This window comes from Bos grunniens, chromosome 10, assembly GCF_055505025.1.
Source record: "Bos grunniens cultivar Pamir isolate PY7600 chromosome 10, Bosgru_T2T1.0, whole genome shotgun sequence".
Taxonomy (NCBI): domain Eukaryota; kingdom Metazoa; phylum Chordata; class Mammalia; order Artiodactyla; family Bovidae; genus Bos; species Bos grunniens.
The window spans coordinates 63216746-63244563 of NC_141174.1; the positions used below are offsets into that span (position 1 = coordinate 63216746).

At 36.6% G+C, this 27818-nt stretch overlaps 1 protein-coding gene across 2 annotated transcripts in view; it reads left to right on the plus strand.

Annotated features, from left to right (window-relative positions):
• The window catches only part of MDGA2 (MAM domain containing glycosylphosphatidylinositol anchor 2), a 919864-nt gene that overhangs the window by 581785 nt on the left and 310261 nt on the right, over nucleotides 1-27818 (plus strand). For both annotated transcript variants that reach the window (XR_015133654.1, XM_086318927.1), the window contains exon 6: nucleotides 13096-13365. Coding sequence is in view for 1 of the 2 variants with exons in the window: in XM_086318927.1 (XP_086175053.1) it covers nucleotides 13096-13365 (270 nt within the window). In the remaining variant the exon portion in view is untranslated. The remainder of the gene's footprint in view (nucleotides 1-13095; nucleotides 13366-27818) is intronic.

Below are 27818 nucleotides of genomic sequence, written 5' to 3' on the forward strand. Positions count from 1 at the left end.
GAAAGAATATCAATGTAAGCACAAAGTAAATAATAGTTAATTGTTGTGTACTTGAAAGGAGAACATCTCCTAAAAAACATATTTAGCCCTTTATAAATGAAAATGTACATAGTGCTCACGTTTCCCAGGGCAGGCCTTGATTTATTGAAGCACCTCTCATCTCCTAGAGTTAGATTCCTCACTCCAACATTTTCAGGCTGCAGCAGAAATTCCAGCTAGAAGGTTGTAATAGATACTTGGTAAGGGCTGAGGTACCCATGATGCAAGTGCCATTTGAATTGTGACCCAATTCAGCAATCAAGATATGATATTCTGTTTTATGTAACTACTTCTAGAGGCTAACATAAATAATCATTTTAATGCTTAAATGTGTTAAATATGAATGTATGCATGATTGATATACTTTGATTTATTTAATCTGACCTTTGGTCCAGTATTGTATTTAGGAAAATATGACCACTTTTGTCCTTTGCAAAGTAGTATTTGATAGTTTACTTTAGAAGCACCAGCAAAACTCTCTCTCTTTCTCCCTTTTTCTCTCTCTTTATCCCATGATTAATACCTGAAGATATGGCTATATTTCTTCTTTTCTTGCCTTTTAAAACTGTACCTGCCTAATCTGATATTTTAAGATTGACAGTTGAACTAGAAGAAGACTTGGTTAATAAGTTCATCTTTGTGAATTTGTGTGCTATTCCTTGTAATAATACACTTGTTTTCTTACTCTTTTCTTAGTGGCATGCTGTCACCTACACTGTTGTTCTCCATTTTCCTGTCTAAGGAATCCTTTCCTTGTTGAAATTTCTCCTCCTTACCTTGTGAAGTCTGAGAACTTAAATAAATCAGCCCATTATAGTTTTGTATAAATTAGAAGTGAAAACACTGAGCAATGGCCTCAGAGCCTCTTTTACCATCACTTCAGAATTTAGGCTTTTAAATCATGCCTTAGTGGGTTCACAAGACCTTTTTGTCTGCTATTATAAATGATAGAGATTTCTATAAGCCTGACTAGCAAACTATGTCTATTTTTTCCTTCCTTAGGCTTTATTATAATGGATGATATTAATGTTATCCCTTCTATTAGAGCAGCAGAATTAATTCTTCCTCTGGCATAAATATCACCAGGAATTTAATTAGAACTTGAAAATTATTAACTTTATTTCACTCTGGAGTTTATTTACTGTGTTTATCCATCTGAAGTGAGACTGCCTAGATTAGAATCTCAGCTCTGGAGCCATTCACTATATATGTTGCCGTGGCAAACTTATCTATACTATTTCTCAGATTGGTACTAAGTAAAATAAGTAATAATACTAGTCGTCTCATAAAATTACGTAAGAAATATGTGTAAAACTGATTGAAGAGTGCCTGGAACGTATTAAGGTCTGTGATTGTCTCCATCTAATTGCAAACAGCTCAGGGCAGGATTTTTGTCTGTTTTGTCCTGTTACTTCCAGTGCCTAGAACAGTCTGACACATAGTTGGCTCTTAATAGATATATGTTGAATTAACAGTTTTTATTTAAATAAAACATAGGTTATTCCTTTGTTTACCATCAATTTATTCAGTTGCTATCAATGACCCGGCTAATTAAGCTCACGATGTGATTTCTAATCTTTGCTGTCTCTTGGAACCAATTTAGATATATGAGTAACCTCAGTACAGATATGTCATAAGATTAGGTGACTATATGCCAAGGTTTTTTCCTAATCAAGGTAGAAATTTGGCCTGGGCAATACTTTGGAAACTAATAAATTCCCCTGGAGAGGCAAAAAGAGTCCCAGCAGAGTTAAATCTGTTCAACATTATTCTTTAAGATTAGCTATGAGTCACATTAGCCAAATTACTATAAAATGAAACTTCCATTGTGGTTCAGTGGTTAAGACTCTGTACTTCCAATTCAGGTGGCATGGGTTCAATGCCTGGAATTGGAACTAAGATCCCACATGCCATGGAGTACAAGTGAAGTCACTTAGTCGTGTCTGACTCTTTGCTACCCCATGGACCATAACCTACTAGGTCCTCTGTCCACAGGATTTTCCCAGCAAGAGTACTAGAGTGGTTTTCCATTTCCTTCTCCAGGGGATCCTGACCCAGGGATCGAACCTGGGTCTCTCACATTGCAGTCAGATGCTTTACCATCTGAGCCATCAGGGAAGCCTATGCAGTGCAAGGGCAGCCTAAAAAAGAAAAAGGTATAAGAGTTAATTTAAAAATATTTTAAAAAATCTAATGTTTATAAGACCAATAAGATGGAGTAAGAGACTGACTAATAAGAGAATACCTTTTTGCACAATCCCTCTATGTTATAACACTGGTTGTAGAAATGCCAGCTGCCTCCATTTCAGCAGCTATGATGGCTAAAGCAGAATTTTATTGTCTTGTTTTCTTTGCTACTCTAATGAGGCCTCAAGAAGTATACTAGGAAACCAACACCAGATGGTTTTAGAGGTGATGTTTCTATCTGTTCCACTGCTATATCATTCTTAAGGAAGAACCTTAAATCTTAACTGAGTTTTTAAAATTCTATATTGAATTACCCACATGCTGTCCTCTTATGACAAATGGCTTATGCCTCTAGTTTTGGTATCATGGACATAATTGATTTATTCAGATGGTTTATTAATAGTAATATGTTTGCTGAAACTGAGCAAAAAATTAAGTACAAAGAAGTATAAATAATATGCTGTAATTATTTTTGTGAGTGGTGCTCTAAATTTTGATAGAGAAATTCTTTGCTATCGTCTTGTTAGTGACATAAAGCATGGTTAAGTTTAGATGGGTTAAACAATGAAAAACCTGAAAGGTCTTCATAACTAGTACTTTTTAATGAAAGGTTCATGAAATCCTGAGTTTTTCATGCTGATTTTTTTTGGGGGGTTAAGTTTATGACAAATAGATCTTATGTGGAGTTCCTGTTCTCTAATCTTTAAATTCAGCATTTTTTTCAATAAAACTTTATTGAGCTCACAGTTCTTTGCAAACAATTTTATGAGTGTTCTTGTTACAAATATGAAAACCATCACCTTTTTACAGATAATTCAATTCTTAAATATTTCAGAGTGAAAGGGGAAGGTAAATATTCTAATGGTGGCTTGGGTATGCAGCTAGAATGTTCAAACTACCGCACAGTTGTGCTCATTTCACACGCTAGCAAAGTAATGTACAAAATTCTCCAAGCTAGGCTTCAACAGTGTGTGAACTGAGACCTTCCAGATGTTCAAGCTGGATTTAGAAAAGCAGAGAAACCAGAGATCAAATTACCAACTGTGGGATCATAAAAAAAAGCAAGAGAATTCCAGAAAAATGTCTACCTCTGCTTCATTGGCTATGCTAAAGCCTTTGACTGTGTGAATCACACCAAACTGTAGAAAATTATTAAAGAGATGGGAATACCACACTGCATTACCTGCCTCCTGTGAAACCTGTATGCAGGTCAAGAAGCAACATTTCAAAATGGACATAGAACAATGGACTTGTTTCAATTGTGAAAGGAGTTTGTCAGAGCTGTCTATTGTCACTGTGCTTATTTAACTTACATGCAGAGTACATCATGTGAAATGCTGGGCTGGATGAAGCACAAGTGGAAATCAAGATTGCTGAGAGAAACATCAATAACCTCAGATATGCAGATGACACCATCATATAGCAGAAAGCAAAGAGGAGCTAAAGAGCCTCTTGATGAAAGTGAAAGAGGAGAGTGAAAAAGTTGGCTTAAAACTCAACATTCAAATCAAAGAGGATACTAATAGATGGAGAAATATACCATGTTCATGGATTGGAAGAATCAATATAGTGAAAATGAGTATACTACCCAAAGCAAGCTATAGATTCAGTGCAATCCCTATCAAGCTACCAATGGTATTTTTCACAGAGCTAGAACAAATAATTTCACAATTTGTATGGAAATACAAAAAACCTTGAATAGCCAAAGCACTCTTGAGAAAGAAGAATGGAACTGGAGGAATCAACCTGCCTGACTTCATGCTCCACTACAAAGCTACATCATCAAGACAGTATGGTACTGGTACAAAGACAGAAATATAGATCAATGGAACAAAATAGAAATCCCAGAGACAAATCCACACACCTATGGACACCTTATCTTTGACAAAGGAGGCAAGAATATACAATGGATTAAAGACAATCTCTTTAACAAGTGGTGCTGGGAAAACTGGTCAACCACTTCCAAAAGAATGAAACTAGAACACTTTCTAACCCCATACACAAAAATAAACTCAAAATGGATTAAAGATCTAAATGTAAGACCAGAACTATACAACTCCCAGAGGAGAACATAGGCAAAACACTCTCTGACATAAATCACAGCAGGATCCTCTATGACCCACCTCCCAGAATATTGGAAATAAAAGCAAGAATAAACAAATGGGACCTAATTAAAAATAAAAGCTTCTGCACAACAAAGGAAACTATAAGCAAGGTGAAAAGACAGCCTTCAGAATGGGAGAAAATAATAGCAAATGAAGCAACTGACAAATAATTAATCTCAAAAATATACAAGCAACTCCTGCAGTTCAATTCAAGAAAAATAAACAACCCAATCAAAAAATGGGCCAAAGAACTAAACAGACATTTCTCCAAAGAAGACATATAGATGGCTAACAAACACATGAAAAGATGCTCAACATCACTCATTTATCAGAGAAATGCAAATCAAAACCACAGTGAGGTACCATTTCACGCCAGTGAGAATGGCTGCTATCCAAAAGTCTTCAAGCAATAAATGCTGGAGAGGGTGTGGAGAAAAGGGAACCCTCTTGCACTGTTGGTGGGAATGCAAACTAGTATAGCCACTATGGAGAAGAGTGTGGAGATTCCTTAAAAAACTGGAAATAGAACTGCCTTATGACCCAGCAATCCCACTGCTGGGCATACACACTGAGGAAACCAGAAGGGAAAGAGACACATGTACCCCAATGTTCATAGCAGCACTGTTTATAATAGCCAGGACATGGAAGCAACCTAGATGTCCATCAGCAGACAAATGGGTAAGAAAGCTGTGGTACATATACACAATGGAGTATTAGCCATTAAAAAGAATACATTTGAATCAGTTCTAATGAGGTGGATGAAACTGGAGCCTATTAAACAGAGTGAAGTAAGGCAGAAAGAAAAACACCAATACAGTATACTAACGTGTATATATGGAATTTAGAAAGATGGTAACGATAACCTTATATGCGAGACAGCAAAAGAGACACAGATGTATAGAACAGTCTTTTGGACTCTATGGGAGAGGGAGAGGGTGGGATGATTTGGGAGAATGGCATTGAAACATGTATAATATCATATATGAAACAAATTGCCAGTCCAGGTTCGATGCATGATACAGGATGCTCGGGGCTGGTGCACTGGGATGACCCAGAGGGATGGTACACGGAGGAAGGTATGAGGAGGGTTCAGGATGGGGAACACTTATATACCCGTGGCGGATTCATGTTGATGTATGGCAAAACCAATACAATATTGTAAAGTAATTAGCCTCCAATTAAAATAAATACATTTATAATAAGAAAAATAAATAAAATTCAAAAAGCAAAGACCTTGGTATCTGGTCCATCACTTCATGGCAAATAGATGGGGAAACAATGGAAACAGTGAGAGACTTTATTTTCTTGGGCTCCAAAATCACTGCAGATGGTGACTGCAGCCATGAAATTAAAAGACAGTTGCTCCTTGGAAGAAAAGCTAATACCAACCTAGACAACGTATAAAAAGCAGAGACATTGCTTTGCTGACAAATTTCTACAGAGTCAAAGCTATGGTTTTTCCTGTAGTCATGTATGCATGTGAGAGTTGGACCATAAAGAAGGCTGAACACTGAAGAATTGATGCTTTTGATTTGTGGTGTTGGAGAAGACTCTTGAGAGTCCCTTGGAATGCAAGGAGATCAAAACAGTTAATTCTAAAGAAAATTAATCCTAAATATTCATTGGAAGGACGGATGCTGAAGTTGAAGCTCCAATACTTTGGCCACCTGCTGCAAAGAACTGACTCATTGGAAAAGACCCTGATACTAGGAAAGATTGAAGGCAGGAGGAGAAGGGGACAACAGAGGCCCAGATGATTTGATAGTATCACTGACTCAGTGGACATGAGTTTGAGCAAGCTCTGGGAGATGGTGAAGGACAGGGAAACCTGGCATGCTACAGACCATGAGGTGGCTGAGTTGGACACAACTGAGCAACTAAACAAGGGTATGTTATGAGGAGAGCTATTATAAGCTGCTATGTTTATATAATTCAAAGCAGGAAGGAATTCAATTGCTTTGGACAAAAACTAGGAATTTTGCAAAGAAATTTTTTTGAGATTTGACCATAATAAAGTCATTTACCTGGTGAATAAGCAGTTGAAGAAACTCCCAGGCAACAGGAATAGCAAGTTCACATTATGCTGATTTTGTGAGGAGGGCATCTTTGCAAACTGGCCCTATCCCTAAAAAGCCAGTATCTTCTAGAACTGGAAATTCCCTGGAAAACAGATCCCTTGGTTGGAAGTGCTTTTTAGCTTGAATTTTCTTTCCATGAGTGATGCCCCTCAAGGATTCTGCTGCAACTGCAGATGACACTCAGCTTCTGATAAAATTGAATGAGACCATGTTTTGCCAATTTCACCTGTTGGAAGGAACAGTAAGGGATTGTTGACCAAAGGACAGAGATATGTGTGGTGATGATGTTTTTCCCATCATGTTTTAAAAATATTATAAAGAATTTTCAGGCCATTAAGTATTAGTACCCCAGCTATTAACATAACTTATTGACTAAAATAAGCTTTGACTTAATCTTTTGTATTTTTACTCACCTTGGAAAGCAAGTTGTAGTTCTATTTTTTTCTGTTATCTTGTTTAATGACTGGATTCAGATATATATAAAACCTGTTATAATTTATAAAGTCTGATTTCATTGAAGAATACCTGTTGGCAAATTTCTTTACTCATTGTTCTGTGATGGCATAAATATTCTGGTCAAGAATAACAAATGCACACAAAATCAGAGAACAGGAGGTGATTTATATATGTGAAGTCACCGAAGACAATGAGAGATAACAGGTTTTTGTCCTTTTAGGATGTAAAACTGAGTGCAGGAGCTCTGGCTGTTTTGTTCACTGTTATATTCCAGGTACCTATGACAGGCCTTGATACACAGTAGGTGCTCAATAAATACGTATTAAATGACTATGTTGAAAAGTGTTATACTGGGCAGAACAAACAATATCTAAAAGCATTTATTCCTAGTAACAATAAAAATAAGCAATAAATAATATTTTGTTAATCAAACAAAACCTATCTAGTGAAACTCTTTTTGGAACTGATGCTATTATGCAGAATGTCTCTTTTAGGAACATTTTATGTTCCATGAAGCAACATATTTACTCTGCTTTCTCAATCATTTGCAGGACTGTCTGTGCTATGGACATTTAAAAAAAAAAGTGAAAAATGCTTGTTAGCTTCTATATATGTAGCAAAGGCTCTCTCATGCTCTAGAAACTATTTATGATTGCTATTCAAATATTGTCATATCCTGGAGCATTGTTTTATAGAATTTCCTAGTAATATATCATTCCTGGACTTCATGAGAATCAATCAACTTGTCAATAATGATAATATTAGAATAATAATTTCAACTACATAGGTGGATTATTTTGAATTTTCAAATCAACTTCTAATATATTCTCTCATTTTTTATTATATGAAATGTTCATTGAAATGTCTGTTTTAAATGAATTTCAATGAAATGCACAAAAATATAGTGATTCTTGTATCTCAGTTAAATGACTTCTTTTTGCAAGAGAAATTTTATTCCTCAAATCTGTATATATAGCATGTCTCTCCATATAGAAGCTGGACTTGGTTTGTCTAGCGTGTGAATATTCTTTCAGTTTGAAAAATGTAGATCCTTGGAAAAGAAACAAAAAGTTAATTGTATATATTTTCACTTCCTCTTCCTTTTATTCATGCTGTGCTGTTACTCATTTTATTTTGTGCTTATATCCTGATGAGTAAATGTGCCCCAACTCACCACTGATTTCTTCCTTATTTTTTCTGTATACTTTTCACATTATCTCCATGTGGCCAACTATTGGTCACTGAACTTACACGGAAAGGGTGCCCTAGGAGACTCTGTGACTGCCTTGCTCTGGAGGTTATTGTTTCTTTTGACAGTTTCTTTTCTATGTCCTTCTGTCTGAAAACTCTCTCTAGACTAATCAAAGTGTTCAGACAACGGAGAATGTTGGGACGTTAAAACCCATAGAATAGTCCTTAACTAATGAGGGACAGGGGTTGGTAGATAAACACCCCAGTCGGCCTCCTCATTTTTCAGAGGGAAAGTTCTAGGTGTTCTTTCTAGTTTCCCAGAGGGTTCCCAACAGCAGGGAGTCAGGTTTCCTACAGTGACCACAACTCATTCCTGTTCCATTACTGAATGTTTTCCCTTTCTTTATCTCTTCTCTACTCCTTCAATATGCTTCCTGGGATCTTCACCCTAAGGATCTACTTATATCAGGACCAGATTTGGGGAGGATTCAAGCTAAGACAAATACCATCCTAGCTGTGGATTTTTTATTGTAGTTCTTTCTTGTGAGTTTTGGTGGTGGTGGTTGTTTTTCTTTTCTTTTTTTGGTTTGGTTTTTATGTTCTTCTTTCCTTTTGATTTTTCTCTGTGACTCAATAGTCAATTTCCTTTCAATCAAGGAATTATGTGTCTTAGGGTATTTCTAACTCAATCTAAATGGCAGCTTTTACTGTAGTTAACTACTTCACATCCATTTATTCAGAGTCAGGGATAGAAATCTAAGTTCCTTTTTAAAAATTGCCCAGATCCATGGAGGGCTAAATCTCTAAAAATATAAGATGATTATCATTGCATTGTTTTCATTTTTTTAAGAAATGTTTATTTTCAGCAAGCTATTATGTTAGGTAATAGCCAAACAAAGCACCAAAAAAAGTCACTGACCTTGGCTAAAATAGTATTTTCTTCCTACAGAATGTATTCTTAATTAACCCCAAGCTAAACCTTTGTATTGCCCATCCAGAGGACCTCATGAGGAACTGACTCACTAAAATTAATGGGTATGAATCCCTGCCTACAAACTCAGGTTTGAAAGAAATATATCTTTATTATTCTATAATTTAACTTCATTTTTATTTCAACTATCTATTTTGCCATAATTTCAGAAATTGGTAACATGGATTTCCCATTTCCACCAGATTTTGTTTAAATTCTAGGGGTTGCTTTTATTTCACCATGGTGTGGGACATGAGACTTGGATCTCTGAAGGGCATGGATCACCTAACATCTCCTTCATTCCAATTGTCTTGTCACATTCAGTTCTGACCTATCTCTCCGCTTCTTCCATTCCATCATCTGGGGCTGGGGCTGTTACCCTGAGGCATGGAGCCTGCCCCATGGACTCACTATGTCTGTCTAGCCAGTCACACTTAGCGACCTCAACCAAGAAGGGACACAGAGATCCTCTTTACTCTTGAATATCCAAATGTTTGGGATTTGGTGTGGGAGCCAAGAAGCCAGTCCTCTTTCTGTCGCAGATCCACTGAAGTAACTGTTGCTCAACCCAAAAAAACTTTTCTTTTTGTTTGCCGGGAGGGGAGGAGCTGAAGAGAACTTGGGAAGAGTTCTCTTCCTCAGAGAGATTTCCTAAAATATACTTTCCATGTTATAGTTATTAAAGGGTTTAGGATTTTGGAAAATAAAAACCACAGACTGTTTGGTCTCTCCTCTCTTTCTTTTCCCTTCCTTTCTTTTTCCTTTCTTTCTCTTTGTTTGCCTGTCATTATACTTCATCGCATCCTTCCCAGGACCAATAATTTATAGATCTATCTATCTACTGTATTTGCACCACAGAGCATATCAAACATGCTAGAATGTTGACATACTGATCTTAAGAAAGAGTCAAGTCTCTGAGACAATTGCTATGATGACCCATGCCTTCCATCATTGAGTGCTGGCAAGATTCTCATTCTGAAAGTCAGATGGGCACTTATTTATGAGCACTGTGTACATAGAGAATTTATGGCTGGTATTGTGTGTCATGTTAAAAACGGACTTCGTTGGAATAATTTTTATGTAATTTGAGCCATTTGGTGATAACTATAAACATGTTTAAAATCAGATGTGATGTTTATTTTATTTTTTAATTGGGGTAGAGTTGCTTCACAATGTTGTGTTAGTTTCTGCTGTACAATGAGGTGAATCAGCTATATGTAAACATATGTTCCCTCCCTTCCCTCCTCCCCCTAGTTTCATCCATCATCCATTCGATGCTTCTTCACTTAACTTTAACTGCCTTTGTTTACTTTATGTAGTTCACCTTTTTCTACTTTTTACATTGGTTTGATGAACATTCCAATAAAAACTAACATACTGTCCATTCTGTTTTTCTCTTGTCCCTTTTTAACTTCTGTGTTTCATTTCTTTATTAACTTAAAAATGAACTTCAAATAGTAATCCGTCTCTCACATGTTGCTGTGAAGAATGACTGGATGTCTAGATCCTGCAACATGGTTTTGACCAATGCTCTTATCTCACGGTTATAAGGAAGCTGATGATCTCAGTGGCTTTGTACATTTGTTCTTATGTAATGATGGAGTAGTTCAAGCAAAGCATGCAATAGACATTTAAAGAACACTCAGCCATGTACATGATTTAATGTGATGAGATCAATTTTTCTTAGTTTCCTAATTACCTATGAAAGTACAAAATAAGAAACAGTGCACGGAATCAATGAGGTTGAAGACTTTAAAAACACTGTTTAAAATAATACCATTCACTTGCAATTCACTTTTGCCTGAGATTTTAAAGGCTCTAAAAAAATGCTGAATCTTGGAAAAACAATAGTTTCAACTTCCAAATTAAAAATGTAAAGCAAAATTAATACATTTTTTATTATGTGTCCTCAAAATATACAAGTATATTTAAAACAACTCATCCTTATACAAGTCAATTTCAGAGGCAAATATTTCTTGACTTAATATCACCATTGTGTGTTTCCATAATCTAAACATATACTATTAATGGTCCTTAGGCCTTGGGATTTTTAATTTACTAAAACATGGTGTAAAACAAATGAGTCTTATTAATATAACTATTGGACTTTCTAGACTTGTGTTTTAACTAAATACCTTTGTAAAATTATACTGTTTACCTCAAACTGGGCTGTAAGAATTTCTACTACTGTTTCATAATGCTGTGTCAATAAATAAGTATACTATCTATTTTTTTAAAAATTTCATTAGTAGTATCTTTTTATCAGTTTAGCAATATTAAATAGCATTTTGAAATACTTTCTTTTCTACCAAACTCTGCAGTGCCTTTTGTCTCATTTTTATTTTATGACTTTCTCAACAGGTTTTTAATCATAGATTTTAGTAGTCAGCACCTCAGAAGGGCAATTAAAATACTTTGAAAACTTGTATATTACTTACAATGATGTTAGAAAGGCCAACAATGCTTAAAAAGGTCACCCAGGCATTCTATCCCCATTACACAGAACCATAATTGTAACATGGAATTGTTTTCTTATTCTACCTTGGCATCTTTTTAAATTTGTTTTTTATTGAGACAGCACTCACCTATAATAGTCTATAAGTTTCATATGTACAATACTATATTTCTACTTCTGTATACCCTACAGCAAGCTCACCACCCAAAATTTTGTTTCCGTCTATCACCATACAGTTGATATCATTTACTTATTTCACCCTTCCCCTACTCCTTTCCCTTTGGTAATCAGCACTCTGTTCTCTATATCTACATTTTTTTTGTGGGGGAGGGGGGTGGCTTGTACATTTCTTTTGCTTTTTGTTTATTTTTTATATATACTCCACATATGAGTGAGATCATATGGGATCTGTCTCTTAATTATCTCACTTAGTAAAATGCCCTCAAGGCACACCTATGTCCCCAAAGGCAAGATATATATATACAGTGGAATATATATATATTCATTTGAATATATATATATTCCATCAAGGCAGAATACTGAACCCCATAGGGAGTTTACCTTACATTCTGAGAAAAACTCTCTCCAACTCTGAGCTGAAATTAATATCTAAAAGCAGTTACACAGTACAGTTGAACACTTTGTATTCCAAATATGGATACATTTCAGTTTTAAATTTGGCCTCAAATATTTCTGAATGTATGAACTCAAATATTAACATAATGCATTTCCTCTGTTCTTATTTAGTAATGTGCTACATAGACTGACACTGTGATATAAGCAGAAAAGAAAGTACTGTGTCTGAACAGATTTTTGTGCAGTTTCTACTTTCTTTGATGAAAAGTCTGCAGTAAAGCATTTTTTATTGAATGGATATTTATCTACATTTTTTGTATATGAAAATTTTTGAACAACTTACTTTCACTGGGGAGATCAGTATAACCCAAACGTTGGAGTGGTAGCCATCATAGTTTGGTGACTATTTTTGAAAAGCAGTTTATTTGCTTCTAAGTTTTAAAAGAGTAGTTATGAGAACTCACACTGCCTAGACTTTCTGAACAGAGGTTAGAGCTGAAATATTGGAGATGCTTTAAATTACATGATTTTGTTATTCCTTTCAAGATGAAAAACCAGGCCCACTGCCTGGTAAAAACCTCTGGCAATCTTTTTCCTTACTTGATTGTGTTCAGTTTGCAAAATATGTATCATTTGACCTGAGGATGATCTTGACCATGAGAATACAAGAACTAAACAACTTCAATATTTATACCTGGAAGGACAAAAACAAATGGTGATTGTCAACATTAAAAGAGAAAGGGATTTTTGTTTTAAAACTTTAATTCTCATCTTTCTAATTGTGAAGCAATAATTCAAGAATACATAAAATTTAATTCCCCTCTCCATGTGTAAGATTCTTAGTAAAATTCCACAGGTTTATGCCATATAATTAAAATAAATAACCATTCTATAAGGTTTAAATTTGATCAATACAATAAGACTTTGGCACAAGAGAACAGTATTTCATTTTAATTGTTTGTGTAAATATGAAGCATACTGTTGAAGTCTAGCTCTAGTAGATCTAAATAGGTGCATGTTCTTTTGTTTGTCTTTTAGCGTCTCCGTCAATTAAACTCTTGGTGGATGACCCTATTGTTGTAAATCCTGGAGAGGCCATCACATTAGTATGTGTCACGACAGGAGGAGAGCCTGTACCTTCTCTCACATGGGTCAGGTCCTTTGGGACTCTGCCTGAAAAGACTGTTTTGAATGGAGGAACTTTGACCATACCTGCCATCACCTCAGAAGATGCTGGCACTTACAGCTGTATTGCCAATAATAATGTGGGAAACCCTGCAAAAAAGTCCACCAACATCATTGTGAGAGGTAAGTTTGCTTAGAGAATGTTACAGTGTAAATTTCTAGGTTACCCAGGCTATGATAAAGCAAATAATGTTTGTAAATAATGTTCTTTATTTATATAAGTAACCTAATATCTCTGAGTCTTAATAACACTGCTTTATATTTGCTTTGAATAGTTTTCATAACACATTCTTAGTGATACTGTGGAATAGTTTTATCTAAAAAAAAAAAGCTTAAAACCCAAATGTGGCATAGAACATTATGCATTGTTATACAGATTGGGTATACTTTTAAGGATTTAACAAACGTATCAATTTAATGTTTAATAAACATTTATTGAATCCTTATTATATGAAGAACCTTAAACTGTGGGATTACATTGAAATCTATACATTTTCTTGTACTCAAGGATTCTACTGTCAGAGAGTGAAAAGTAAATGTATCAATTTAGAGCCATATGATACAGTGTTTGGCAAGGATAGGCAAAAGCTATGGGCATAAAAATAAAAATTACAGTAGTTTCTGGCAGATATTATTAGGGAATATCTAATGATTTGAATTAGGTCTTGTAGGCTGGGTAGAGTTTTAACAGACTGAGATTAGCTAAAGTCATGGAAAAGTTAGAGTTAGGAAAAGGTAAAGTTTTTTTGAGCAATTGATGTAAAAAGTACGTACCACTAAGTCAATAGCAGTGATTTCTATAGCTGGTGCACTGGCGCTGCATGTGGAGGAGATGCTAACTTCCCATTTCAGAGAAGGTAAAGTCACTGTGCAAGGAGCGCATGCTTCTTCTTGTCTTACTTTACCGGCTTGGCTCTGTCTTCGGGATTGAGGATGGATACCTGTGCCTCTAAAGTTAAAATAGATGTCCATATGGGCCTCTTCTAGTAGACAAATGAAAATTTCTCATGATGGAAGATTATGATGGCAACAAAATATAATTGGGTATATTGAGATAAACACTTGTGATTTTGTGAACATAGACTAGTAGTTTTAGTGACCATAGTTATCTGTTACCATCTAAACTATCAGAAATATACTATTTGGTCAAAAATACACTCTATTCAAAATACCGCAAGATGTTACAATGTAAACCAAGACACTGTAGATATTGCATTATCTGCCACAAAATTGTACTCATACAATATGTATTTAGCGATTGTACTTAGTAATTGTCAAATAGACCATTATCTTAGGATCATTATAAAATAAAACTTCATGCCTATTAAGCTACTGCAATGTTGTCTTATGAAACCGAATGTTACTGAAAGAAGTATTGTTCATACTCAGGTTTGCTTTTAAACCATATAAACCATGTATCTGCCATTAGCATGTATAACAAGGAAAATCAGTTGATTAAATTGTTCCTAAAACTTCAGACTCAGAACCAACCCAACTTCTAAGTCAGTTTTCACATCAATCTTTCGTGACTATGGTCATTTCAGTTTCTAAATCTAGTTCAATCATAGAGTCATCTGCAACTGTATTGAATTCCTGCATATGCGGCAAAGTGTCCATCATAGTGGTGTTGCTCAGGGACCCTCCATAAAGAACTCAGTCAATTCACAGCAAATATATACTTCTAGAATGATTTGCTTCTTCCTAGCCCATCTAGCAGTTTTCATCTGTGTTCTTATTAAAGATAGTTTTCAGCTTTGACATGAATGACCTAAAATAAATAAACCCTTATAATGTATTTCTTCAATTTATAAATCCTCTTTTATGCCTTTAATTTACCTGGTGTCCATTTGCATAGTCATATTACCAGTAGAATTTCTCAGCAGTAGCATTCACATAATTCATAAAATTGAGTTTGTATGTAATCTTGCTGAATATAGAAATAGCCTTGGTTAACAAGTCCTAGATTAAATTGTGAGGAGAAAAACTGCTACAGTAATATGAGGCATTTGATTTCTGCCACAAAGGGCAAGAAATTCAGTTAAAGAAAAAATGGTTTTCTTCTTATTATAGCAAATAAATTATTTTCAAGTCTTTTGAATTTGTAGAACTCTGCCATATCTTAGATTAATTGTGTCATGGATACACAAATAGAATTCTGGGTTCATTTTCCCCCATTCCTTTCCATAATTAAATCAAGAGCCACAGACCAGGTTTTCTAAGCAAGCATGAGGATAGTCTATGCATAGAGTTTCCACTATCATTTGAGAATATCCATGGACAAAATAAAATAATAGGGAGTAGACAGGAAAAAATAAATTCTAGAAACATTTCTGAATGTGTCATTTGCTTTTTTAAAAATAGAAAACACTTTAAATAATGTAGTTAACCATCTATGTAGATAGTGAACTCCAAAACTGAAGAGGAATCTCATAGGTTTTAATGTTTTGTTGGACATTCAGAAACAGAGCCGCAAATTCTTTTCTTATCATCTTTTAAGAGATTATAGTGATTAAGCTACATTTCTCCCAAGTCAGAAAACAAGTTCCTTCATACATTTGATAAGAAAATTATGCTGTTGTCCTAGGTACATGTTGGTGGCTGAGCTCAGTTTCCACTTTCCCACCCAAAGTTCTCTGTTGTTGTGAGTCACTGTATTTAGAAATACAGTGTATTTAGAAATACACTGTATTTAGAAATACAGCCCACATTTCTCTTCTGTTATGAATTGAATGAGCCACTGTGTTGAGCAAGCATGGTTCATAACATGATCAAGACTTACTATATTTTAGTGGCCTGCAGTTTTTAAAATTTTTATTCAATGGCTGAATTTTGCCCTGCAAAAAAAAAAAAAAAAAAAGTCAGGCAGATCCCATGGACCTTTGGTTCATTTTTAGAAATAGAGTCCTGCAGTGCATTCAAATAACAGTCATACGTTTAGTTCAGAGTTTTGTATGCGTGCTGCAAAATAGTAATACAAACCCTAAAGGAGATCAGTCCTGGGTGTTCTTCGGAAGGAATGATGCTAAAGCTGAAGCTCCAGTACTCTGGCCACCTCATGCGAAGAGTTGACTCATTGGAAAAGACTCTGATGCTGGGAGGGATTGGGGGCAGGAGGAGAAGGGGACGACAGAGGATGAGATGGCTGGATGGCATCACGGACTCGATGGACGTGAGTTTGAGTGAACTCCGGGAGTTGGTGATGGACAGGGAGGCCTGGCGTGCTGCAATTCATGGAGTCGCAAAGAATGGGACACGACTGAGATACTGAACTAAAATGAACTGAACCTAATGTAATGGAAAGTTTTCTCCCCTGCACAGCTTGGGGCAACTTTGGGCTGGAGATCTTCAGTGGGCAAGGGAACAGGGGGCTAGTCTGGTTGGCTTCTAATTGTTTGTCTATTTACTCTCTGCCCTTCTCTCTACCAACCTGTCCCTGACCTGATAGCCAGATTCTGATATTCCTGGCTTGGGGTAGGATAGGAAGGTTTCTCAATATAATTTTGTTTTTCTTCTGTGGCACATTAATGGACTCTTCCATGATGGCTCAGTGGTAAAGAACCTGCCTGCCAATGCAGGAGATGTAGGTTCAGTCCCTGGGTCAGGAAGATCCCCTGCAGAACGAAATGTTAAACCCATTCTTGCCTAGGAAATCTGGACAGAAGGACCTGATGGGCTACAGTCCATGCAGGCTCAGTCACTTCAGTCATGTCCAACTCTTTGTAATCCTGTAGACTGTAGCCCACCAGGCTCCTCTGTCCATGGGATTCTCCAGGCAAGAATACTGGAATGGGTTGCCATGCCCTCCTCCAGGGTGTCTTCCCACCCCAGTGTTTAAACCCACATCTGCCTGCATCTCCTGCATTGCAGGTGGATTCTTTTACCCAATGAGCCATATGGGAAGTCCTACAGTTCATGGGGTTGCAAAAGAGTTGGACATGACTTTAATGACTAAATGACAACAAATTAGAAGAGATACACAAATGTGTGCCAAGGAGAGATCTCTAGTCATGCATTGTCCCAAGACTATCACTGTGCCATATTCCTTGAGCACTTTGTACCTTATCCCTCCTGCCTGTCTGCTGAAGGCTTCTCTCTCCTCGAGGCAGCCAGCTCAACAAGAGCCCAAGACAAGAAGCCCATATTACCTCTCCTCCCTGTGTGACTCACCGCTGTAGGCAGAAGTGCTTACCAATAAATGCTGCGAGAGCACAGAGATTCCAGGGTAGCAACTTCTAGCCTATGGTCACACAGGTTTTGATTTCCTCAGATATGTCCAGGCATCATTTCAACGAAAATATTTCAGTGCTTTGGCTGGTCCCATGAAATGCCCCTAAATAGGCCTGAGATGAAATAGGCTCCCGGCTGCCTTCGGCCTGAGAAGCGTCATCTCACAGTTTTATTCAAAGATATGTTTCCAGTCAACTTTCATCTTTGATACTTTTCTCTGTGCTTCAGTTCAGTTCAGTTCAGTTGCTCAGTCGTGTCCGACTCCTTGTGACCCCATGAATTGCAGCACGCCAGGCCTCCCTGTCCATCACCAACTCCTGGAGTTCCCTCAAACTCACGTCCATTGAGTCGGTGATGCCATCCAGCCATCTCATCCTCTGTCGTCCCCTTCTGCTCCTGCTCCCAATCCCTCCCAGCATCAGAGTCTTTTCCAATGAGTCAACTCTTCGCATCAGGCGGCCAAAGTACTGGAGTTTCAGCTTTAGCATCATTCCTTCCAAAGAACACCCAGGACTGATCTCCTTTAGAATGGGACTGGTTGGATCTCCTTGCAGTCCAAGGCACTCTCAAGAGTCTTCTCCAACACCACAGTTCAAAAGCATTAATTCTTCGGCACTCAGCTTTCTTCACAGTCTAACTCTCACATCCATACATGACTACTGGAAAAACCATAGCCTTGACTAGACGGACCTTTGTTGGCCAAGTAATGTCTCTGCTTTTGAATATGCTATCTATGTTGGTCATAACTTTCCTTCCAAGGAGTAAGCGTCTTTTAATTTCATGGCTGCAGCCACCATCTGCAGTGATTTTGGAGCCCAAAAATAAAGCCTGACACTGTTTCCACTGTTTTCCCATCTCTGTGCTTAATTAGCTATAAATCCCTAGAATCATAGAATGGAGTTTCTTTCACTTTTGAAAATTCTGCATAAGAAGGAGATTTGCCTTACACTCATTGTGAAATTCTGTGGATTTTTTCCTCTGTCAAGAGTGAATCAGGAAAAGTCTATTCTATTATCTGGTTTCACAAGAGTATAGAAGGATTATAAGAACTTTCAGAATTTCTAGCTGATGTTCTTATGTGATCATCAGTCAGTCCTTTTGGGTCTACCTTAGAACTATACTCTGAATGGGACCATGTCTTGCCAAGTTCACTGTTGCCACCCTTGTGTAAGCTACCAGCATGTTTCCCCTCATTGATTGAAATAGTCCCTTTATTAATCTTCTTTCCAGTTCAGCCTCTGTTTTAGAAGAGGCTGTTTATCCACTATATTATATAAGGTGGACTAGGCTGAGTTATATAAAGTAGACAAGGCTTCGCTGGTGGTTCAGTGGTAAAGAATTTGCCTGCAATGTAGGAGATGCAGGTTCAATCCCTGGGTCAGAAAGATCCCCTGGAGAAGGAAATGGCAACCCACTCCAGTCTTCATGCCTGGGAAATCCCATGGACAAAGGAGCCTGTTGAGATACAGTCCATGGTATCGCAAAAGAGTTGGACATGACTTAGGGACTAAACAATAACAAGAGGCTGAGATAACAAATAGACCCATACATGTAATTATCCAAAACAAAAATCTAGTTTTTATCATGGAAGTCTTTAAGATGTTCCCTAGTTGATTATGTTGGCAGTGGCATTGTATATGGGATTGGTGTGTGAAATGGGTGCATGTAGGAGTAGAGAGTCTGTTTCATGCAGTCATTAGGCACCTAGGGTGATGATGTTTCTGTCATCTTCAATCTATGGCTTCTAAGATTGCTCTGAGTATTGCCTCCATCCCTGTCAGCTGGAAGTGGGAAGGAGCTTGAATGGGCACACATGGAAGACTTCTATCTGTTGCATATGTATTAGTTCCAATCACATTCTGTTGTTCTGTTGGCTACATAGTCTGTTCTGTTGGTACATAGTCACACCATTGGGTACCAGGTGTAAGAGGGCATGGGTTTTGGTCAACTGTAAACCATCTCTGTTACACTCATTTGAGAGCTATCTCATTCTCCTGATCAGGTCTCCCATGGCTTCCCACTTACCTAAAATGGAATTCACATTCCTCGCTTGGTCATTTCATGTCACTCTCTTCTTTACTCACTCTGCTTTAGACACATTATTCTTCTTGTCCTTCTTCACAACTCAGGACTTAAACATTTGGTGTTCTTTCAGCCTGGGATGTTAATTTTCAAATACCATCTTCAGAGAAATATCTCCCCTGACTCCCCTATCTTAGATAATCAACCCTTAATGCACTGAATGATCTATTCTTTCTTCTTATCACATAAATGCCTGGAGTTATTTTATACATTTAAACAACTTACTGTCTGTCTGTTTCATGGCACTGTATATAGGAACAAAGAAATTGTCTATTTCTCAGGTTTATCAATGACATATACCTGGAGTTTAAAAAATTGCTCATCATATAGTAGATTCTCATAAATAAATGTTGAATAAATTCATCATTTTTTATGATTTCTTCTGGACTTCTGTTGCCTGTTGATACTCTTGAGTATATAATAAATAATATCAAACAAAATTATGAAATTCTATAACATGTTAAATCATATTAAACATTTATGTGATGACTACTCATTTGAAAGGCCACATTGTCCTAATTATCCATTGCTGTGTAATAAGCCACTACAAAACAATAGCTTGAAATGATATAATTTATTTATTTACTCACAAATCCGGGGGTTTGCAAACTTAGCTAAAATATCTAGTACTGTATGTGTGTATGCTCAGTCGTGTCTGACTCTGCAACCCCATGGCGTGTAGCCCCCCAGGCTCCTCTGTTCATGGGATTATCCAGGCAAGAATACTGGGTTGCCATGCCCATCTCCAAGGGATCTTCCAACCCAGGGATCAAACATGTATCTCCTGTGGTTTTTGCATTGGTAGGTGAATTCTTTACCACTGAGCCATCCAGGGTCTCATATAATTGCACTCAGAAGATAATAGGGCTGGCATCTTCAAAGCATTTCCGATCAAATGTCTGGTTTCTGGACCAGAAAATTTAAAACAGCTGGGCTCCTTAGGTCAGTCTCTCTGTCTGTCATCTATTGGTCTCTCATTTTTCTCATTCATTTTCAATAGCCTCTTTACATGGTTTCTCTTCTTGGCAGCCTCAAGGTCCCAGACTTGTACAGGCTCCCAGACTAGAGTGTTTCTATCCTTTTAAGTCAAGTAATATCATTACTGCTATTGTCTATTCATCAAGTCAATGCCAAAGATTGGCCTGGTTCCAAGAGGAGATCAAATATTTTCACCTTTTGGAGGGATATGAGTCAGAGAGTCTGCAGATGTGTTTTAGAGCCACCACAACAAGCCATATTCTTCATTCATACTCCAATGCTGCCTCAATGCACGTTTATGCCTCTGTCTTTCCCCTTTCCTCCTTAATTTCATCAACTCCTATGTTGAACCATGGCTTCTGCAAAATTGATGTCCTGAACAGATGTCCTCTTTGAATTGTAGAATTTCTCCAGTTTATCTTTGTTGGCTATGATCTCAGATTCCTAATATGGAGGAAATATTTTGTCAATATTGAAATAGATTTAACTTTTATGGAAGAAGTCAATATGTATTCAGCAAAGCATGAATTTACACTTTCCTAACTGAACAAAAATATACTGTAACCTCCAGGAATATCATAACCCTCTGCTCTGAAAAGCATAGATTTACCTAATTCTAGTATATCCACATGAAAGGACTAAGATCTTTAAAAACTTGAGTTTTTATATTAAACATATTTGTTCAGAACTCATTTAGTGGTAATATATCAAATATTAGCACTGCTAATATTTCCAAATGATCTTTAGGATTATTACCGAAAAAAATCTTATAATTATAAAATTCTATTAAAAAATATGTTAGTTTTTTGAGTATGCTGGTTCTGTTTAAGAAATAGTAATTTTATCGTTTTGAGCATTCATCATGTACTAGGCTACCAGGTACACCATATACAAGAAGTTTTTGATAATTCTGAAATGTTCATGAAGTAAAAAATATTATTATCCCTATTTTAAAGAATAATAAAACTGGAGTAAGCAGTGAAATAACTTTGCCCAAGTACAAGCCTTATTTAATCAGTGAAGCTGAGTTTCAAAGCCCACATAGTATGGCTCAAGGGCCACTGTCTTAACCAATGTACCATAACGCCTTTCAAAATTCAGCCAAGTTTTTTAAAATGTGTAACTCCTCCCCCTGTCCGCAAATTGAACTGACTAATGTCCTTCTATTTTCCTCTACCCTTGCCTTACCAAAAACTTACTAAGAATTCTTTCTGGGTTGTAAATTGAATACATTTTTATACACATTAGAAAAAGATCCCCAACACTGTATAGTCCTTCCCATTACACTATTTCCCTGCCCTATATACAATAATTTTTGATTGGAGGAAATCCCATGTTTTTGTTAATCAGTATTTTTTTCCAGTGATGGTGGACATACTTCAAGTTCTAACCAACATACTGTTTGTAGTTTAGGATTTTTCTAAATAATATTACATTTGAAGGACTGAGCAGGACTCTGCTACTTTTATTGGCAGTCTTACAGATTATTGTACAAAATTGTTAAATAATTTCTATTAATGATAAGAGATCAATTGAATTATGAAAGACAAGGATACAAAATAGCTGCACAAATAAGAAATCTAGTATAAACAAGGAACAAAACAAGAACTATAAAGTGTGTTCATTGTTTTTGCTGAAAGGTATATATCTATAAGCTATTGATCAGAAATTCAGGGTTGATTGTTAATTTTCCAGAAAGATTTGATCTTATTATCTCCCAGTGTGTTTCTAAATGTAAATTACTTGTGAATTACCAATTACAGGGTGAGCCCAGTTCTTCCCAAGCATTTAGATTAATCAAATTAAATTTCCAGTCATCAATAGATTTCTTCTATAATCTTTCAATAATAAAAACTGTAATGATAATAGCTGAAATTGTAAAAAAAAAAAAAAACAAAACCTAATCCTTTAACATTCTCCAACAGCTAAACTGTTTGCTGTGTGCAGGTGTCCCAATTACTCATGTAGATTAAATGCTCTATTTCTATTTTCCCAATTTAATATTCTGTAGTAATTACATCTCCCCAAAACACCATAGAGAATTTTAGTGTATTATGTTGTGTAGCTCTGAAATTGTTTCATTATTATCTTTTTAAAAATTAATCAGGGCTATACAAAATGTAAAAATTACCAATTTGGTAGTTCTCATCTGAATATAGATAACTCACTTTTCTCTTACAAATGAAATAAATCTAACTTCCTTTGTTTGTTGAAATAACACAGGAGGAATTATAAAATACAATTTCATGTAAAAAGTTTATCTGGATATTGTATAATCTTATAATTAATTTATATAATTATATACAGACAGCTTAGTCATACATCTTATTTTATTAAAACTTAGATTGTCCCACTTAGTAGTTGGAATCTGTCACATATACTTTAGTCAAAAGGAGATGCATCACTTGGTAGTAGTGCTTTAAAAGTCAATTACTTGTTAACAGCCAGAAAAAAAGAAGCTTATTCAAGTACATTACTTTTAAATTTCTTCTGTTTCTTTGAAGGCATTTATATATCTTTTTGTTTGTTTCATTTTTGGATATTCTACAGTTGTAACATAGAACCAAAACAATGACATTAATTTGAAAAATCCTGATTCAGATTTTTTATCCTGTTGTTATGGGAGGTACTTATTTCCCAGGCCTACTGTCTCACCACTCTTAGTCTATATGGATTAAACAGTCTGCAGACAGTAAAGTATAGCAGGAAAAAAGACCTATGATATGGACATGGCTTCCTTTAAATTAGCTCCCAGACTATGAATAAAGAGGCTTCTGCTTACTTTTCCTCTACAGCAAGAAATTACAGTTCCTAATTTTCAAGTACTTTTTGCACTAAAAGTCTATGATTCTACACTATCAAAACATACCATGACCTGTGCCCATTTGTGACTTCAGTTCAGTTGCTCAGTCTTGTCCGACCCTTTGTGACCCCATGTACTGCAGCACACAAGGCTTCTTTGTCCATCACCAACTCTCAGAGCTTGCTCAAACTCATATTAATCGAGTTGTTGATGCCATCCAACCATCTCATCCTCTGTCATCCCTTCTCCTCCTGCTTTCAATCTTTCCCAGCATCAGGGTCTTTTCCAATGAGTCAGCTCTTTGCATCAGGTGGCCAAAGTATTGGAGTTTTAGAATCAGCATCAGTCCTTCAAATGAATATTCAGGACTGATTTCCTTTAGGATGGACTGGTTGGATCTCCCTGAAGTCCAAGGGACTCTCAAGAGTCTTGTCCAATGCCAGATTTCAAGGCATCAATTATTTGGCACTCAGCTTTCTTCATAGTCCAACTCTCACATCCATACATGACCGCTGGAAAAACCATAGCTTTGACTGGACCAACCTTTCTTGATCCAGTTGGCAAAAAAAATCTCTGCTTTTTAATATGCTATCTAGGTTGGTCTTAGCTTTTCTTCCAAAGAGCAAGCGTCTTTTAATTTCATGGCTGCAATCACCATCTGCAGTGATTGTCGAGCCCAAAAAAGTCTGTCACTGTTTCCATTGTTTCCCTATATTTGGCCATGAGGTGATGGGACCAGATGCCATGATCTTAGTTTTATGAATGTTGAGTTTTAAGCCAACTTTTTAATTCTGCTTTTTCACTTTCATCAAGCGGCTTTTTAGGTCTTTTTCACTTTCTGCCATAAGGGTGATGTCATCTGCATATTTGAGGTTATTGATGTTTCTCCCAGCAGTCTTGATTCCAGCTTGTGCTTCATCCAGCCTGGCATTTCATATGATATACTCTGCATATAACTTAAATAAGCAGCGTGGCAGTATATAGCCTTGATGTACTTCTTTCCCAATTTGGAACTAGTCTGTTGTTCCATGTCCACTTCTAACTGTTGCTTCTTACCTGCATACAGATTTCTCAGGAGGCAGGTAAGGTGGTGTGGTATTCCCATATCTTGAAGAATTTTCCACGGCCTGTTGTGATCCACACAGTCAAAGGCTTTGGTGTAATCAATAAAGCAGAAGTAGATGTTTTTCTGAAACTCTCTTGCTTTTTTGAAGATCCAACCAGTGTTGGCAATTTGATCTCTTGTTCTTCTGGCTCTTCTAAATACAGCTTGAACATCTGGAAGTTCACGGTTCATATAGTATTGAAGCCTGGCTTGGAGAATTTTGAGCATTCCTGTGCTAGCAAGTGAGATGAGTGCAATTTGTGGTAGTTTGAGCACTCTTTGGCATTGCCTTTCTTTGGGATTGGAATGAAATCTGACTTAATCACACTTTATTTTTGTTTATGAATTTGCTCATACAAATATGTGATTACAAATACATAGTTGTACAGATACGATTATTAAAAAGCATTGAACTTTCAAACTAAATTATTTTTTAAAAATTTTGTTTTAGTTTCTTACCTTAGAATGTTAAACCAGGAAGATTAATGCAAATGGTACTTTCAGTAGATGTTTAAAAGATTTCTATTCCACACTAGATCTGTATCAGTTGCTGTAAGGGACAGAAAAGGAATGAGTACAGTCCCTGAACCCCTCGAGTTCTTAAACTTACAGGGAGACAATCAGCAGGGCAACTCACTCCATAGACTGTGAGGAAGATCACAACTTAACGGTAGAATAGGCAATGTGCAGTTGTAAGCTCAGGTGAAGAAACAGTTAATTCTGATTAGGAAGACAGAGGAAAATTCCCAGGAAGGTGGCATTTGAGAAGGTCTTTGAAAAGTGAGAATCCTTTCATATGTAGAAATGAAGTTCTTCTTTCCTTTTCTGCTCAGAATATTGATGTTAAGTAACTTTTTGAACTTTCTCCGTTTCCTTATTTATGAAATATCAGAAACTATTAATAGCTTTTTAAAAGAAAAATAACTGTGCTTAACTTTCATATTTGATAGTAAATATTTTCAGAAATTAGGTAATAAGACACTTACTCCTTGGAAGGAAAGTTATGACCAACCTAGATAGCATACTCAAAAGCAGAGACATTACTTTGCCAACAAAGTTCATCTAGTCAAGGCTATGGTTTTTCCTGTGGTCATGTATGGATGTGAGAGTTGGACTGTGAAGAAGGCTGAGCGCCGAAGAATTGATGCTTTTTTTTTAATTTTTATTTTATTTTTAAACTTTACAATATTGTATTAGTTTTGCCAAATATCGAAATGAATCCGCCACAGATATACCTGTGTTCCCCATCCTGAACCCTCCTCCCTCCTCCCTCCCCATACCCTCCCTCTGGGTCATCCCACTGCACCAGCCCCAAGCATCCAGCATCGAACCTGGACTGGCAACTCGTTTCATACATGATATTATACATGTTTCAATGCCATTCTCCCAAATCTCCCCATCCTCTCCCTCTCCCACAGAGTCCATAAGACTGATCTATACATCAGTGTCTCTTTTGCTGTCTCGTACACAGGGTTATTGTTACCATCTTTCTAAATTCCATATATATGCGTTAGTATACTGTATTGGTGTTTTTCTTTTGAACTGTGGTGTTGGAAAAGACTCTTGAGAGTCCCTTGGACTGCAAGGAGATCCAACCAGTCCATTCTGAAGGAGATCAGCCCTGGGATTTCTTTGGAAGGAATGATGCTAAAGCTGAAACTCCAGTACTTTGGCCACCTCATGCGAAGAGTTGACTCATTGGAAAAGACTCTGATGCTGGGAGGGATTGAGGGCAGGAGGAGAAGGGGACGACAGAGGATGAGGTGGCTGGATGGCATCACTGACTCAATGGACGTGAGTCTGAGTGAACTCCGGGAGTTGGTGATGGACAGGGAGGCCTGGTGTGCTGCGATTCATGGGGTCGCAAAGAGTCGGACACGACTGAGCGACTGATCTGATCTGATGCATTTTATTTTGCAATTTTGAAATAATGCCTAAAAGTTAATATTTTGCAGTCTTGAGTTGCATAAGATTTTATATAAAAATCTTATTGAATTAGTCAATTTTATGTTTACTGTGTTTTCTGTTTCTCCTTGGTTTCCATTCAATATTTTTCTAACACTAGTGCCTTTTCTAAATGCTTCAGGACATCTCTAAATAGAGATAATCAACCTAATTCGTGTATTATAACTCATCTGGACTCGATAAGATGATTTCTTAATTTTAGCTTTCAAAGAATCTTTTATATTCTTTCTTTTTTTAAATCTTATTGTCTCAGCAAATATAGTTATCTGAAAATTCTGTGTGTGTGGAAATCAACGCAATTGCTCCAATCCTTCTTAGCGAAAATGTATCTGTTAAAATCAATCAAATATGAGTGATAAGTAAGAGAAAATTTATCTGTGTAAAGTTCATAAATTCATTCCAAAACTAGTTAATTAACTTCCAAAATCCAAAAAGTAGGAAAATACTTTTAAAAGCTAATGAAAAAAATCAGCTACTTATTTTCTAATTAGAGAACTTTTTCAGTCATGGAAACATTAGGATTGGTCTTCCCATGATTCTTTCTATCATTTCTGCCCCACATGCAGTCATTTAGTTAATATGCACAGGGATTACACAATTCACATTCATGTTTAAGCCATCATTGAGTGGATGATGTGAGCCCATTGCAAAAAATCAGATAGAAGAAAGTAGCATTTTATTTATCTGCATAGATCAGTGGTTCTCAGTTGGGGGCAGTATTTCTTTAGAGGACATTTGTCAATGTACTGAGTCATTTGGGGCTTCTCAGGTAGCCCTAGCCTACCAGCTCAGGTAGGAGATAACAGACATCGGTTAGATTGTTAGGGGAAGATCTCCTAGAGGAGGAAATGACAACCCACTCCAGTATTCTTGCCTGGAGAATCCTATAAACATTGGAGCCTGGTGAGCTACAGTCCATAGGGTCGCAAAAAGTCAGACATGACTGAAGTGACTTAGCGTGAGACATTTTTTATTGTTATGATGAGGAGCGTGATATGCCACTGACGTCTAAAGGGTAGAGGCCAGGGATGCTGTTAAATACCATTCGATACACTGGGCAACCTTCATATTAAAAAATACCTGGTCCAAAGTGTAAACAGTGATGCTATTGAGAAAATCTGGCCTAGGTAAAGGTTTCCCTTATAGACAGCTAGAAAGAGTCACAAAGCTATACACTGATGTGGGCACACACACATAGTTAATTTCCAAAAACACTGCACATTTTGACACAACATTGATGTCAGATTTTAATCATTCTTGACACATTTCTTAGAATTTCAGCTGTCAGTTGTTCTTAACCTGACTTGGTTTTTTCTCTGCATCTTGGAAAAATGTATCAAGTAGCCCAGCTTTTGTTGTTGTTGTTCAGTCACTCAGTTGTGTCCAACTCTGTACAACCCCATGGACTGCATCATG